Source organism: Populus trichocarpa, chromosome 1, assembly GCF_000002775.5.
Source record: "Populus trichocarpa isolate Nisqually-1 chromosome 1, P.trichocarpa_v4.1, whole genome shotgun sequence".
In the NCBI taxonomy this organism is placed as follows: domain Eukaryota; kingdom Viridiplantae; phylum Streptophyta; class Magnoliopsida; order Malpighiales; family Salicaceae; genus Populus; species Populus trichocarpa.
In genome coordinates this window covers 3,331,812-3,349,314 of record NC_037285.2, presented here as the reverse complement: position 1 = coordinate 3,349,314, position 17,503 = coordinate 3,331,812, and the positions used below count along the sequence as shown (strand labels likewise).

The window sequence follows — 17,503 nt, the reverse complement described above, 5'->3', positions numbered from 1 at the left end:
GTCACATCAATACAATTTATCTTTTTAAAATTCATTATAATATTATCTATAATTATATCATATATATCAAAGAATTATTTTTGTTAATATATTTGTAGATGAATATTATCATCAGATTAATTCTATCAATAAAGCAGTTGGTAAAATATCTTGCAGTCCTTTGATTGAAATGCTGGTCTAAATAAAAAACAAACGTTAAATAGTTAAGTTTCATGTAAAAGCCAAAGAAAACCAAGAGGACAGGAGATTTATTTCATTTTTTCCCAACATGCACTTTTGGTCCAAAAAATACATACATAAAACAATAAGCTTTATTTCATTTCTTCCCACCAGATTCTTTACTGGTTTAATTACTTGTATTAATTAATTATCAGTGGACATTCATTTATTCGTCAATTTTTCTAGATTAAATCCAATTCACACTGGGTTGGAGAAAAGTAGGTTTACATAAATATAGTAATTAGTGGTTGATTTTTAAAGTGTTTTTTGTTTTAAAATATATTAAATAATATTTTATTATTATTATTATTATTTAAAATTTATTTTTAACATCAATAAATTAAAATAATAAAAAACACACACACAAAAATTATAATTTAAAACAAAAAAAAAATTAATTTTTTTATAAACACAATATCACAGCAAAAACAAACATCACCATATCTTCTATACAACAAAAAAATTCATTCCATTTATTATATTTATATTTTTAAGGTTATCAAACACAATTTTATTTCCTTCTCTTGTTCAATGGCCCCATCTTCTTTATTTAAATTAATTTTATATTTTCTATTCTAAAATAATATCTAGATTTTCAACATCAACACTTGCCACCCATCCTAGCATTAATGCCCTTATCTTTCTACTTCCAAAAGAAAGTACTGCTCTCTGCCCTTATCTAGATTTATGGTCTGCGTATTTTTTTCCACCAAATTCTTTGCTGGTTTAGGGGTAGGATTAATCAATGGACATCAATTTATTCTTCAATTTCTTCAATTAGGACACACTATGTCTTGAATACAAAAAATCCAGTCTATCTTATATATAATTATCATACACGTTCCTATTTTACAGGATAATCACGAAATATTCTTTAGCATGAACACTTGTCATCCATGAGATGCTTTCCCTCTCTCCTTCCAAAACAAAAGTACTGCTCTCTACTTGTGATCGACAACCAATGGGTCTTTGTGTATAATATATTTTAATGTCTTAATTTATCAGTAGCTTATGATTACATTTTGGTAAAAAACAAGAGTAAAAAACAAGAGTACAAAACAATCAGGATTCCATACAAGGTTTATTAGTAGCTTATAATTGCACTTTTCCACCAAACTCTTTGCTGGTTTAGGAATTTTATTAATCAATGGACATTAATCTTTTTTGGATTGAATCCAATTCGCACACAAGATTATGCGGTGGAAGTTGAAGAAGAGCAGGCTTACGTAAACATCATGATTAACCAGCACACAAAACCTTAAAAGAATAACAACTATAAATTCAGGACATGGTGTTGACGATTCATATTACAAAAACTCAGTCACGTACCTAAATCAAGAGAAAAGGAAAACACCTCCCTCTCTCTGTCTCTCTTCCTTCGTTCTACCACCAAACACGCACACATAATACACATATCAAAACAACATGCCTGTCGATATTTCATCACTTCCATGCCAAGGCCAAACTGTCTGTGTCACCGGGGCTGGTGGCTTCATTGCTTCATGGATTGTTAAACTTCTTCTAGAGAAAGGTTACTCTGTTAAAGGAACTGTGAGGAACCCAGGTTAGTTTATAATAATTAAGCACTTGGTTTCTTTCCCTTTTCGTTTTCTGTTCTTAAGATTGTGTTAATTTAATGCTCTGTATTGTTGGAATATTGCCAATTATGTGGCTGCCATTGTCAAAGAAGATGGCTGCAATGGTGGGTTGTTGGTGGCAGCCAACAACCATTGTCTAATGTCAAAGTTTGGTAAGTTTGGCAGCCACCATTGTTGACAAAAGAGCTGGAGGAGCTGCCATGGATGCCTATAAATAGAGGAATACATTAGAGAGCAAAATGAGAGAGTGTGTAGAGCCAAAGATGTGAGAAATGTAGGAGAGAGTGGGCTGCCAAGGCAGCCAGCAGTAGCTGCCATTGCAGCACTGAAAAGAGAGAAATAGAGTGAGGTTGAGAGTTGCCAAAGAGGGGATGATTCCTCCTCCTCTATTGTTGTAAATCTTGTTCTCTCCCTGTATAATGCAATGGCTTCTCCCGTGGATGTAGGCAGTTTGCCGAACCACGTTAAATATTGTGTCAGTGTGCTTTACCTCCTATGAGCAAATATCAGAACATCACCGGTCGGAATTCCCTACAATTGGTATCAGAGCATATGGTTTGAAGTGGTGTTTGATTTTTGCTCAAAAATGAGAGTTGTCAAAATTGTGTTTTGACCATACCACCGTGTAGAGGAGGAAGAGACGAAGCCACTGGTGAAAACGGCGTCAAAATCAGACGTTGGACATGGCCGCACTCTCCGGCAAGGCGTCAGCCTACGCGCGCAAACGCGCCCCACGCGTGCCACGCGTCTTCTTCGCCCGGATGGGCTGACCCGACCCGAATACCAGTTGACCCGACCCACATGGCTGACCCGGATAATAATGACGTCAGCATGACATAATTGTGATGTCAGCATGCACAGTAGGCATGCCAGAGATGACATCAGCCTGATGTAAGTGTGATGTCAGCATGCACAGTAGGCATGCCATGTCAGCAGCCACATCATCGACCAGTCAGCAGACACGTCAGCAAAGTGGGACCCACCTTGAGCCGAGTTGAGCCGAGTTGAGCCGAGCCGTTGTGAAGCTGAGCCGAGCCGCGAGCCGAGGGATAAGATTCTGTGCAGCAGAGTCTATGTGCAACCGGATCTGATATTGAATCTGGGCCGTTCATCAGGCCAGAATTGTTTTGATCAAATCGTAGCCGTCTGAAATGCGATTTGGACGATTTCAGACTTGTTTCCAGCTAATTGGATCGTTCTGAATGCAATGGTACGGTCCGATCGTTGAGATTTGAGACCGAAAGTGGTGGTGGTGAATTAACAAAAGAGATTGCCCGATCAGGAGGCATCTAAAGGTCATCATGGTGGTCGATGGAGATGAAGAAGAACATGTCACACATGTTTACCCAATTACATGTGCTGAACTGCTAAGTGGAGAGAATTTTAATTGCCTTGAGGGAAGGTAAAATTGGGACACTCTAGACACCCAATCAAGTGGACAATTTGAGGTGGAGAGTGGAAATTTGATGAAGACCAATCTTGACGAATCTAAGAACTGGTAGTCTCGCCAAATGTTGAGAAATCAGGTATAAAACCGGGATACCCCAGATCACTTGTAAAGGAAAGCCGCAACAAAGCTAGCAAATGGTTGTATATACGAAAAGGCAGTACGGTGGATAGATACGTTCTAAGAAGTTCTGTCTAGGAGATTGGGTTTTAAGCGGGACCAGTGTGACCCCTCCAAATCTTTCCTGGGAACTTGCTTAGTTGAAGGATCATCCACACAGTACTATTTTTGTATATGTAACAGTTTGTAATGAAACTGTTGAAGACTAGCAAGATGACGGCACAAAGGAACAGTTGGGTTCTATATGTTCAAGGATCTGATGGAGTGGTGATTTCTCCAAAGAAGTTAGATTCGGTGACTGTGATTTCTCGAAGGGATAATTAATGAAGACCCTGATAATGGAAGAGAAATACAACAAGGGATAAAGATTGGCACCCTATTTTGACTTGAATAAATGTTGTGACAGGATGAGCTGCTGTCAAACATAAAAGCAAAGAATAGGGAGAAATCTGGAGAACCGAAATTGCACGAGAGCACACGGAGATTGTGCAGGAGTACCCGAAGGATCCAACGAGGTACTGTAATGAGACAACAGATGCAAGGAGAAGAAGAGTTCCCAGATGAAGCTCAGAGTAGAGACTGTGTGAAAAGTTGTACAACAGGAAGTCTCTTGTGCTCTTGATAAAGGCAACAAACGAGGACCTTTCCAATGCATGCAAGGATGGAAAGATGAGCTGTTGCAGAAGCACCTAATTAAGGGGGTGCGACCGCCGATGAAAGGCGAAGACACCAAAGATAGTTGGTGTGGGTGGAGCTATCAAACAGAAAGGCATAGAAGCTCCAAACATAGAAAATGAGATGAAAGATTGCGAAGAGTGCACCACAACTCTCTCTTTCTATGTGATCAGTGGCAGTGATCTCTCCCAAGTCCACATGGTGGTAGAGAATCTTGGAGCCACTGGAGACATCCCCGATGAAGGAGGATGTGACCGCTTCATGATGAACGGAGACACCTCAGGCAGAAGGTGTGTGGGCCATGAAACGAGCCCAAATACAGACCGCCACATGACGATGAGCGGAGACACCTCAAATAGAAGGTGTGTGGGCCATAAAACGAGCCCAAGTACAAACCGCCACATGACGATGAGCGGAGACACCTCAAATAGAAGGTGTGTGGGCCATAAAACGAGCCCAAGTACAAACCGCCACATGACGATGAGCGGAGACACCTCAGGCAGAAGGTGTGTGGGCCATGAAACTAGCCCAAGTAGAAACCGCCGCATGACGACGAGCAGAGACACCTCAGGCAAAAAGGTGTGTGGGCCATGAAAGGAGCCCAAGTACAGACCGCCTCATGACGACATGCGGAGAGACCTCGGATATAAGGTGTGAGGACCATGATATGAGTCCAAGTTCAAACCGTCTCATGACGACAGGCGAAGACACCTTAGACAGAAGGTGTGAGGACCATGATATGAGTCCAAGTTCAGACCGTCTCATGAAGACAGGCGAAGACACCTCAGGATGGAAGGTGTGAGGACCATGATATGAGTCCAAGTTCAGACCGTCTCATGACGACAGACAGAGACACCTCAGGAGAAGGTGTGAGGGCCATGATAGGAGCCCAATTTCAGAACGCCCTAAAGACCGATGTGATGGCTGGATACAAGTGGACAGGTGTATGGATAGCCAATGAAGTGGTTATGATGAGTATGGAGAAAATACAGGATTGACTTTCATGGATATTGCCCCCATGCTAAAGATTAATGAGCTAGAAGACATTTGCCTTGGACAATAAGTGTGTGACTTGTGGAGCATTAAGACGTGACTGCTATGAAGGAGCAGAGGGCATGCGCAGGTTCCGGGAACAAGTTGACTCTTGTCAAGGTGGTGAGCTCAGTAAATGGCATTGTAATACTCAGAGTATGAAGATAGAGATGGATCAACCTTTAATGGGCTGCCCCCATGGTTTAACGTAGAGAGCTACCTGGACTCTTGAGACTAAGAGAGAGAGACTCACAGAGAAGTAAGGCGTGGTTCCTAGGGAGGAACAGAGGGCAGACGCAACTCCGGGATGAGTAGACTCTTGGAAAAGTGGTGAGCCCGAGATCACATTAAAATACTCAATGACTGTCGCACTTGGAAATATCCGTTTGAGGGGGTGTTGTAAGCCTTGATGTAAGGCTTGATAAATCATTCCGGGCCAAGCATGGTTGATATGCTTGAAGGGGAATGCAGTGTCCTAGAGACAAGCGTTAACACTCTTCAGATGTGATGTGGTAGATCATCTGGTTGAAGTGATCCTTTGGAGTGAGCAAAGGGGTGCTTGGGTGACTCTGGCGATTGAAAGGTTTGGCAAGTACCTGTAAACTTGGCCAAAGACGCTCTCGGAATGGTAAGCTTCGAAGAGCTGCAGGATGCAAGCGTGTGCTAAAGAAGCAAGAGGACAATTGCCCACATAAATGGCAAAGGGGGTGATTGTTGGAATATTGCCAATTATGTGGCTGCCATTGTCAAAGAAGATGGCTGCAATGGTGGGTTGTTGGTGGCAGCCAACAACCATTGTCTAATGTCAAAGTTTGGTAAGTTTGGCAGCCACCATTGTTGACAAAAGAGCTGGAGGAGCTGCCATGGATGCCTATAAATAGAGGAATACATTAGAGAGCAAAATGAGAGAGTGTGTAGAGCCAAAGATGTGAGAAATGTAGGAGAGAGTGGGCTGCCAAGGCAGCCAGCAGTAGCTGCCATTGCAGCACTGAAAAGAGAGAAATAGAGTGAGGTTGAGAGTTGCCAAAGAGGGGATGATTCCTCCTCCTCTATTGTTGTAAATCTTGTTCTCTCCCTGTATAATGCAATGGCTTCTCCCGTGGATGTAGGCAGTTTGCCGAACCACGTTAAATATTGTGTCAGTGTGCTTTACCTCCTATGAGCAAATATCAGAACATCACCGGTCGGAATTCCCTACATGTATTTGTGTGGGTATACACAGCTGATCCCAAGAATTCCCATTTGAGGGAGCTTGAAGGAGCTCAAGAAAGATTAACTTTATGCAAGGCTGATCTCCTTGATTATGAGTCTCTTAAAGAGGCTATTCAAGGGTGTGATGGAGTTTTCCATACTGCTTCTCCTCTCACAGACGATCCAGTATGTTTCCTTTTTTTCTTTTCTTTTCGGTTCATTGGCAGTAAAAATATTGTTTGGATGCTGAGAATTTTAAGAAAAGAAAATAAAAACATCACTTGGACTTCCAAGGACAAATTTTAGGCCTGCCGGTAAATTTAAGTACGGATGTCACCGACAAATGTTAGTAAAAGATTCTGTACATTTTTTTTAGTTTTTTTTCGAAATTTCATGAGGCAAAGTATGTTTTCTTCAAGTTTGGTTTTGATGATTTTGTGTTACAATACTTGAAGGAGCAAATGGTGGAGCCAGCAGTGAATGGAACCAAGAATGTGATCATGGCAGCATCTGAGGCCAAAGTCCGACGAGTGGTTTTCACGTCTTCAATTGGTACTGTGTACATGGACCCCAATAGGGGCCCTGATGTTGTCGTTGATGAATCTTGCTGGAGTGATCTTGAGTTCTGCAAGAACACCAAGGTATTTAATTAATAACATGTGATGATGATTGATTAACATAATTAAATAGCTCCTAATTAGAGCACGGATCGGCTATTACTTGATGAATAAATCAACATGATATAAAATATATGCTAATTAATCACATGTCATGATAATTGATTAACATAACTATTATTGTGCCCACATACACTTGGGTTACTCAAAGCATACAGAGTGGGTGTAAATAAAAATATCTCTATCCTAATTGCCTATCCTTCACATCTTGATGTAAGTTTATTATTCTAGCGTCATAGGGCTTACTGCATCTTGAAATCCTAATTGCCTATCCTTCACATCTTGATGTAAGTTCATCTTGGAATTGCAGAATTGGTATTGCTATGGAAAGACTGTGGCGGAACAGGATGCATGGGATGTGGCTAAGAAGAATGGAGTTGACCTAGTGGTGGTGAACCCAGTGCTGGTGCTTGGACCATTGTTGCAACCCACTGTCAATGCTAGCATCGTTCACATCCTCAAGTACCTAACCGGCTCAGCCAAGACATATGCTAACTCTGTTCAAGCTTATGTGCATGTTCTTCCCGGAGTATCCCATCCCCACCAAGTAAGTTCTTATGATTTTGAACAATTTTGAAAAGAATTTTTTGAACGCAAAAACAAACCCACATATATTTGCACATTTGATTGATATATATATAAAGCAACTTAGGGCAATGAGTGTTGGAAGATTTTGTACAATAATTAAATTAAAGAATAAAATCCTCACTTCCTGTTGCATGACAGTTCTCTGATACTTCATCCCTATCCATGCCCAAAATAAGAAAATAAATGAAGAAAAGGGTTTTTTGTCCTTATTATAAATATAGTAAAAAAACATTGCAGATCGCTGCCTTATTTTATTTTTATTTTTTTGGTTTCTTAATGGTATCGTGGGGCAATTGGTGTCCCAATTTTGACTTGTATGATAATCTTAACCAAAAATCGAATCCCCCGTGACCAAAATGGGTTCTCTACGTACGATTGGTGACAACTTGTTCACCTCATTCTAAAAGTGAGCCGTTAACTTGTTCACCTCATTCATAATGCAATTCAGATTCTTGATTGGTGACAACTTCTTAGCATCATTTCTAAGACAGTCTTCTTTAGTCAATTGTGACAGTTCAGAATTTTTCCATATTCTATGATGGAAAATTTAGCAATGGTGGCCATTTCGTTCACAAGTCCTGCAATTCAAGATGCCTTGGGGGTTAGACTTGTTTTGATGCAAAAGATATTATGGAGCATACACCGTAAGGATAGGTTCTAGTTCCTTTACGTGAGACAAAGGGTAGGTTTACTACTTGGTCTCTAAAAAGGGTCTCTTGTTGTCCCCTCGTAAAGGCAATATGGGGGTTCAGCAGATAGTGGGATGACACGTGTACCAGTCACTATCAGTCTAAACACTCAGCAAAGAGTTGGGGTTTGCACAAACTTAAACCTTGACTCAAGTCATAAGGCAAGCTGCTAGTCCCCCACTTAACTTAAAGTTTACTGTGTGTGCCCTCAAAAAGATAATAATAATAAAGGGATGCATGACTATATCATGTATGACAGAATGTGAAGATGCAAGCTAAAGCTTTTAAACAAAGTATTATTCATACAAAAACAAAAACAAAAACCAACAATACATAGCATAAATAAACAAATTACCAAGCCTAGTCCTAGGGTCCCCAGCGGAGTCGCCATCCTGTCGCACCCTCGCGGCGGAGCGCGGCGACCCTCGATTGATTTTAGTGGTTTTTTTTGTTTTGTGAATAAAGGAGTTGCCACCTAGTATTTTGGTCACTAGGAATCCTAACTGGTCTTTCAGAGATTCTAAGGCAAGGGACTGGTTGCGTAAAGGGAAGGTATTACCACCCCTAGTACGCCCTACCTAAGGTAAGTTGTTTGGTGTTTGGTTTGCTTTATAACTGTTACAGTGTTGGTGTTTTCTAAACCCATCAGTTTTCCTAGGTTTGATTCAAACTAAATTTATTAAGATAGAAATCCAAGGAGATTCCATGTGCTTTAAAAGCTCATTTTTCCCTTAATATTTCAAGAGTTTGCGACTCGTAAATCGCAAGGAGGAGGGACAAAAATTTAGAAATCTAGGGCGCTTTAAAAGCTTATTTTTGCCTTAGTGTTTTATACTCTCACGGCTCGTAAACCATGGAGTAAAAAATTGAAATGTCCTCGATTATAATCAAGGCTTTTTTCAAGGATGTGTGATGACTTATTATCCCTAGAAAATTATTTTGGATATTTACCACTTAGGGTTTCTTTATCCAAATATTAATAGGGAATAATAACAAGTTATTCCCCTTAATATTTTGGATATTTATCCCTTTGAGATTTCTTTATCCAAACATTAACGGTGAATAATAGATGAATTCCCTCCAAAATAAATTTTTTTATTTTTTTGGAATATTGGCCAATACCCTTTGGAGTTTTACAAACATGATGTAAAATCCAGAAATGCAAGAAAATAATTTTTGTTGTGTTTAAGAAATCTATGCGAAAACACATTTTCGAAACTTCCAATATTTTTTGTATAAAAAAGAGCGTTCAAAACATGTTAGGTATTCTAAATACGAGATTGATATATTTCACTACAAGATTTCACAGTTTTACCGACGGAAAAATTCCGTCGGTGTGTGATTAGAAGTTCGTCGGTGATTTTTTTTACGTCCGTCGGCTTTACCTTCGTCGGTGATTCCTCATTACGTCGGTATATCCATCGGAAAAACAAAAAAATCATTTACTGGCGGTTTTATAGACGGAACGTGCGCGCCAAAAAAAAAGATTCCCGCTTGAAATATACCGACGAATTTTCATTCCATCGGTGAAATTTAAATTACCGACGGAAAATATCCGTCGTTACATCGGTCGGTGAATGTATGAAATACCGACGGATTAATTCCGTCTGTACATTCGTCGGTACTGGTGGAAGCTACTGTTAAATAGCGACGGATTAATTCCGTCGGTAATTCTGTCGGTGAAAGTTTAAAATACCGACCGAATTCATCCATCGGTAAAATCCTTGGTAATAGTTTTTTTCTTAATTTGTTTTTAAAAAATTATTTAGGATATATAATATAAAACTATATAAATTAATTGTTATACAAACCAATTATGCAAATAAAATTTTTATTAAACATAAAAAAAAAACGAAGTTAAATAATATGAATGACAAACTGAATATGTTTCAAGAAAAATAATAAATGAAGTTTTAAAGGTAAATAATGTTGATTACAAATTAATATAAAGATGATGGAGCTTGAGGAGGAGGAGGAGATCCTGGCGGAGGCTGGTGGTTATACGGCCAAAAAGGATTAGGCGCATATGTTCCGCTATTTGACAATTTCATAATCATTTCGTAAAGCTGGTCATAAGCCACTTTTTGTTGTTCCTGAGCCGCTTCATACTCCGCTTTTTGTTGTGCTTGAGACGCTTTGAATTGCTCAGACTCCGCTCTTTGTTGTGCATGAGACGCTTTGAGTTGTGCGTACTCCGCTTGTAGGTTGTCGTATTTCTCGTTGAGTTGCTGCAAAGCCACGAACTCCTTAGATTGGGAGCTCGCTATTGATTGGGAGCTCCCAACGGTTGAAACACTACGGGTCGACCGCAAGTTGTCGGCCGTAGTGTTGGAGAGCCCGTAAACCCGATTTTTATCTGGTCCACCTGACGAGCCAACCTCCATCCACAAATCCGGATCGAATTCCGGATGGGTCAAGGTATCGTCCCCGTATCTCTCCCTCAACCGATTATTATAGGTCTCCTGAAAATAAAATAAAAAAAGTAATCATCATATTCAATACAATAAACATAATAACTTACAAAATAAAATGGTTGAACAAACATACCACGAAATGCTGAGCACGGTTATCAACGAACTGTTGCGCCCCCTTCTGGCGGTCTTGACTCCGCACGTGCGTCTCCACAAACAGCTCCATCGGGCTCGGCTCACGTCCAAGAGACGCATCCTATAATGAAAAAAGATATATTAACAACAACTGAATTTAACGATATATTTTATTTAAATTAATCTTACCATCCGTTTCGCATGTGCAGCAAACGGAACGGAGCTGCCAGTGTGAGTTGTCACCCCGCCATGAATTGGCCGATTCCGGTTGCCAGCACCGGACTGTGAGCGTCGTGTGAACCGCTCAGACGTCACGTGCTCAAGATAGTGCGGCCATATATCTTCCGGGATGTATATCGGTTTGAAATCCCTCCAAACCGCAACATCGTTCCAGGCTTGGAAACCCCTATCCCTCGCGGTTTTTTTTGCCTTTTTCTGTGCTTCATACCAAAAATCACGCAACCTGCTTCACGCAACCAAAAATTACATTTCGAAACATAAATTTTTGTCTAAAAAAAATCCTGTATTGTTTTCGATCTTACCTAGTTGCCGCGTGATTTTCCCACACCCTCCTTACAACAGCGTTATGCTCAATGTCCCAGCAGAATTTGTGCTTTGTATAAATAAATAAGTTTAAATAAAAATAATACAATTATATTAATAAGCTGAAAATTATAAATTAATACCAACCTCAAACCTGTTAAACCATGCATTGATTTGAGGCATCCATTCAGGATGCTTGGATATCTGACTCCATTGAAACAATGGAATCTCCATCGACGATTTAAACGCCGATGATATTACTCGGGCGGCTTCAATGTTTGTGAACCTGAAAATAAATGAAATAAATTCAATAGTGATTACTTGATAAAAAAAACTAAAACCTTAACAAACTTACATTGAAAGGTCGTCCTTCCACTGTGCCTTGTACTTGCGGGTAAATTGATTCCGCTGCGAAGGCATGCCGCCTCTGCGCTGTGAAGTACCGCTGGAAGAGGCAACATCGGTTGACGGCGCAGGTGGTGTAGGTGCCTCTTCTTGAGAGGCACCTAAGGAAATATCATCCTCGCTGCTAGATGAACTAGCTGCGACCGCACCTGAGCGACCAGCTCTGGTTTTCGTTCTACACATCTACACAATTTGATACAAATAATTATATAATTAAATTCAAATGTAAAAAAAAATTTCGACAGCACCTCCCCTATACCGGATACTACCCAAATCCACAAACCTGCACATATTAACAATAGCCACAACCAATTTACCCAATCTATACTAATTATTCCAACATATTCAATTACTAATTCTAAGGTAAATTCAACATTAAGAATTACAATTCAAGTAATTATTCAATAATTATGCCAATACAACAAGACAATAAATAAATAAAAAAACTCTATAATAACAATCAAAATAAATGGAAAAAATTAAACACAAAGCATGCAATAATAGAGTAAAACTAATAATTATTCCAACATATTCAATTACTAATTCTACGGTAAATTCAACATTAACAATTACAATTCAAGTAATTATTCAATAATTATGCCAATACAACAAAACAATAAATTAAAAAAAAAAACTCTAGAATAACAATCAAAATAAATGGAACAAATTAAACACAAATCATGCAATAATAAAGTAAAATTAATAATTATTCCAACATATTCAATTACTAATTCTATGGTAAATTCAACATTAACAATAAAAATTCATCAAATTAACTAATAATAATTATGCCAATACAACAATAAAAAAAATTCAAAAAAAAAACTATATACTTTAGCAATGAATTATGCAAAAAAAACTATAGACTTTATCTACATTACAAAAAATACACCAAAACAAAAAAAATAACCAAAAAAATAGCAAAAAAAAACTATTAAAGTAAAATGAAATAGAGAAAATACTAACCTTTTAAACTGATGAAGATGATGAAGAAAACTTGCTAGAGATTGGAGGTGAAAGCTTTGAAGAATGGAGAGGAAAAAAATCAAAAGCTTAAGGTGAGAAACGAAGGAGAAGAAAAAATGAACTGAACGGGCGGTCACTTGAACTTATATGGCAGTTTTACCGACGGATTCACCGACGGATATAAAATTAATTATTATTTTAATTTATTCCGTCGGTGATATGTTAAAAATCCGTCGGCAAAGTTTGAATTTCGCACCAAAATTTTTAATAACCCTCCATATTTTTCGTGGTCCGTCGGTAATTCCGTTGGCAATATTACGCGGTCAGAGGCGCATTAAATGCGCAACCCTTTGAAATTCGCGCAGTCCGTCGGTAATGTTGTCAGTAAAATTGAACCGCCGACAACTTACCGACGTATTTAAATTCGTCGGTGTGGCCGTCGGTGATCTGGTGGCATTTCAAGTAATTATTTTCGAACTCTCTGTGAAACACCGACGGACTAATTCCGTCGGTGTTGCCGTCTGTAATTGGGTGGCATTTCAAGTAATTATTTTCGAACTCTCTGTGAAACACCGACGGACTTAAGGCCGTCGGTGATCTGGTGGCATTTCAAGTAATTATTTTCGAACTCTCTGTGAAACACCGACGGACTAATTCCGTCGGTGTTGCCGTCTGTAATTGGGTGGCATTTCAAGTAATTATTTTCGAACTCTCTGTGAAATGCCGACGGACGTAAGGCCGTCGGTGATAGGGTGGCATTTCAAGTAATTATTTCATGTCACAAAATATAGCATCCATCATAATTGTGGCATTTCAACTAATTATTTCAAGTAATAAATATTTTGTGTTTCAAAATATATATATCATTCATAATCGAAATTACATGTAAAAAAGGGTTTTACATAGGGCTTCATTTTGGTAGTTAGTCAGAATTTTCTTCTTCTTCGTCATCAATTGAATTGTCATCACCTTCATCGCAATCTTCAATATGAATATCATCTTCTTCATCGATATTTGGTTGTCCGCTAGAGCTCAAAACAAAATTTAACTCATCTGCGTCAACATCAACAAGACTATCATCGAAAACACGAAAATTTGAATTTTCTTCCAATTCAATCGAAGGAGCAACTCGATATGGTTCAACCACCTCACTAACTTGAAAGACTTCATCTCGCACACTTGTGTCTTCGTTCTCATCCTGAACAACCTCGACACGACCCCGGGGTTTTGTTTTTAAAACGGACAACCAATCCACTCTTGATCGATCCTTTCTAAATGAAGGGGTGTATGTGTAATAAACTTGTTGACATTGCTTTGCGAAAACAAAGACATCGTTTATGTTGCGGAGTCTAGCTTTTGAGTTGATTTCGACCAGACCATAGTGCGGATCAACTCTGATTCCTCTGTCAGTCGTGTCATACCAATAGCATTTGAATAAAAACACTATATTCTGCTCGTTATGATATTGCAGTTCGACGACCTCTTCTAATCTACCATAGTAGTCAACTTCTAACTCACTACTAGTGGATCCCTTAACACAAACACCGCTGTTGTATGTCTCTCTAACACGAAGCTTGCTCTTGGTTTTGCGACCCGTGACTCATCATAAACCAACTCCATATTTTTTCGGTTACAATATAAAGCTATATCCAATCTAGCCTTGATGTTGTCCTTTGTCTTCCCCTTCACATCCATGACGGTGTTGAAAATATTCTCAAACATGTTCTTTTCGATGTGCATGACGTCAAGGTTATGGCGAAGCAGATTGGTCTTCCAATAAGGAAGCTCAAAAAAGATACTTCGCTTTACCCAATTATAGGTCAAACCAAAACCAAGAAACTTTTGCTTTCCTGATTGAAGGCCAAACACAATGTCACCGTACTCTGAGACAACATCATGCAATTCTTCACCAGAAAGACGCGGGGATGCAACATCTTTTTCAACTCTGCCAACAAAGAAATCTTTTCTGTTCTTTCTGTACCTGTGATGAAGTGGCAAGAAGCGACGGTGACAGTAAAAAAAAGAAGCTTTACCTCCATTTGCTAGCGTGAATGCCTTGTTGTTTTCCATGCAGTATGGACATGCGAGTTTCTCATGTGTGCTCCAACCAGAAAGCATTCCATAAGCTGGAAAATCATTGATAGTCCATATCAATGCCGCCCTCATAAGGAAATTTTGTTTCCTCGATATATCATAAGTCAGAGCTCCGGAGGACCACAACTGCGCCAACTCATCAATCAACGGTCGAAGACAAACATCTATATTCCGCCCCAGGCTTCTTGGACCGGGTATGACAGTAGATAAAAACATGAACTCCGGCCTCATACACATTCCCGGTGGCAAGTTATAAACTGTGAGTATGACCGGCCAACAAGAATAAGGAGCAGCAAATGACCCAAATGGGTTGAATCCGTCTGTACACAACCCAAGACGCACATTCCTTGATTCAACTGAAAAGTGAGGATGAACACTGTTAAAGCGTTTCCACGCTTCGCCGTCAGAAGGATGAACCATCACTCCATCAACCGCATGGTGTGCTTGGTGCCATGTCATGTACTCAGCAGTCCTTGGTGACATGAATAACCTCTGCAGTCTAGGTGTGATCGGGAAGTATCTAAGTTTTTTATATGCCACTAGAGTCTTTCCCCTGCCAGTTCTAGGTTTGTAACGGGAATGCCCGCATGTCATGCACTCGGTCATCTCAGCATTTTCAAGGTAGTATAACATGCAGAAGTTAGGGCACATGTCAATTTTCTGGTATCCTAAACCGAGGGGTTTCATCATGGACTTCGCAGCATAGAAGTTCTCTTTCAGCCTGTTCCCTTCAGGTAAAATGCTTCTTGCCCATTCAATAATCTTGTCATACCCGGCCTCACTCAACCCGTGATCTGACTTGATGGTGAACACCTGTGCTACGGCCGATAATTTACTGTGGTTCGTGCAGCCATCCCATAATGGTTCGTCAGAATCTTTCAACAAATCAAAAAACCTAGCTGCATCTACATTAGGTTCTTCTTCTACGATTGGACATTGACTGCCATTACCTTGATTCATTCTCATTGCATCCATAACCATATTTCTGTAAGGATTAGTGTTGTCATTTGTCGTTTCATGCACGTTACTAGCACTAGAAGTAGACCCAACCATCGTTTCTTCCATTCTCCTCTCACTCTCGCTAACAAATACTTCTCCATGTGCATACCAACACTGGTAATTCTCCATAAACCCTTTGTGTAGAAGATGCATCATTACAACATCTGGATGCAGATACTTTTTATTTTCACACTTCCTGCATGGACACCTAATACCGCCTCCAGTAAAATTTCTGGGAATAGATGTTACGAAATTAATAAAACCCTGAACCCCATTACAATAATCCATCCTCCGCAATCCTTGGGGTGAATCTCGATACATCCATGAACGATCATCCATGACTTATATCGAACCTCTATAAAATTATGATGACATCATGTATTAATTAACTAAGTTAGGTAAATAAACTTGTACAAATATTACTTTAACTCGAGATTATCCAACAAACCAATCACAACTTCTCATAAATATTAAATATTCATTATCATTTATCAACGTCCATACGAATTAAAAAATATAAATTTACAGAAATTACCACTCCGCAATACCATTGATAAAACTTTAAACGGGCCCATTAAGCAAGCTATTAATTATTTCAAAATAGCACATGTAATTCGGTAATTCCATAAAGAAATAACAATTTACAAACAAATACAATCTTACAAAATCTAAAACAAACCATAACAGGTACAAAATTATACATTCATATACTACAAGTTTGTTTGAGAAATAACAATAAAACATGTACATCTACTAATAAAATACATATACTAAAAAAACAATAAAATTGACATTTAATTAAATGTTAAAATTTAAAAAGATATAATTACTTATAAAAATTGATAAAATCCGTCGGTAAATCAGAACACGCGCGGATGCTGTGACCACAAAACTTCAAGAAATATAACTTGTTGTGCTGCTATGAGGAAGATTTTTTTTTTGGGGGGGGAGGGGGGCTGGTTGTTTGCAGATAGGGAGAGTTGGGATGAGGAAGAAGAAGGAGAAATAAGGGATGAGAGGGTCGGCAGAGCTGTCATATATTAACTTTTTCCGACGGTTTTACCGACGGACACTCCGTCGGTTATTACACCGGTGATTCTGACGGAAACATAGACATGTCACCGTACAGATCTGCCATTTCAAATCCCTCGGTGAGTCCGTCGGAAATTTAAACTGCGAACCGGTCACATCACTTTACGGGCACTGTACGGGCAATCGTTTTTGAATCCGTCGGTGATTCCGTCGGAAAATAAAACCCGCCAAAACCTCCACGTCAGCGACCCGCCTTTTTTAAAATTCAGAAACTTTTCCGTCGGTAAATCCGTTGGTATTTAGCGAATTTCTGGTAGTGTTTTTTTTACAACATAAAAAAAATTCAGATCTTAAGATAAATATGCTAGAAAAGCATAAATCTCTTTCTTTTTCTTTTATTTTTTTAAAAGAAAAAAAAGAAAAAGAAAACAGCATGTCCGGCCAGGTCACTTGCCCAAGCAACTGACCCGGCTGGACAAAAAAAAAAAGGGGCGCAGTCTTCTCAATGAAACAAGGCAAAATGCATGCAAAGAGACCACGTTACTGTTCAAGTGAATTAAGATTCACTTGAACAATGCATGGTGCATGCAAAAAGAATGCATGGTGCGGGAGGTGAAGAGAACAGACCTGGGAACGAAAGGACAACGGCGATGTTTGAAGGCTTGCAGGCTAGTCGATCAGT

General features: G+C 39.2%; 1 protein-coding gene across 8 annotated transcripts in view; it reads left to right on the top strand.

Annotated features, from left to right (window-relative positions):
• LOC112325957 (cinnamoyl-CoA reductase 1) overlaps nucleotides 1-17,503 on the top strand; it is a 163,856-nt gene that overhangs the window by 77,280 nt on the left and 69,073 nt on the right. Inside the window, exons 1-4 of one of the 8 annotated variants that reach the window (XM_052455762.1) lie at nucleotides 1,529-1,783; nucleotides 6,314-6,468; nucleotides 6,738-6,923; nucleotides 7,270-7,506. The exons of 2 other annotated variants lie outside the window; for them this stretch is intronic. In XM_052455762.1, coding sequence (XP_052311722.1) covers nucleotides 1,645-1,783; nucleotides 6,314-6,468; nucleotides 6,738-6,923; nucleotides 7,270-7,506 — 717 coding nt within the window. In that variant the 5' untranslated portion in view covers nucleotides 1,529-1,644. Of the gene's footprint in view, nucleotides 1-1,524; nucleotides 1,784-6,313; nucleotides 6,469-6,737; nucleotides 6,924-7,269; nucleotides 7,507-17,503 lie in introns of those variants that run through there. 5 more of the 8 variants (XM_052455731.1, XM_052455744.1, XM_052455740.1 and 2 more) reach the window with 5 other exon arrangements.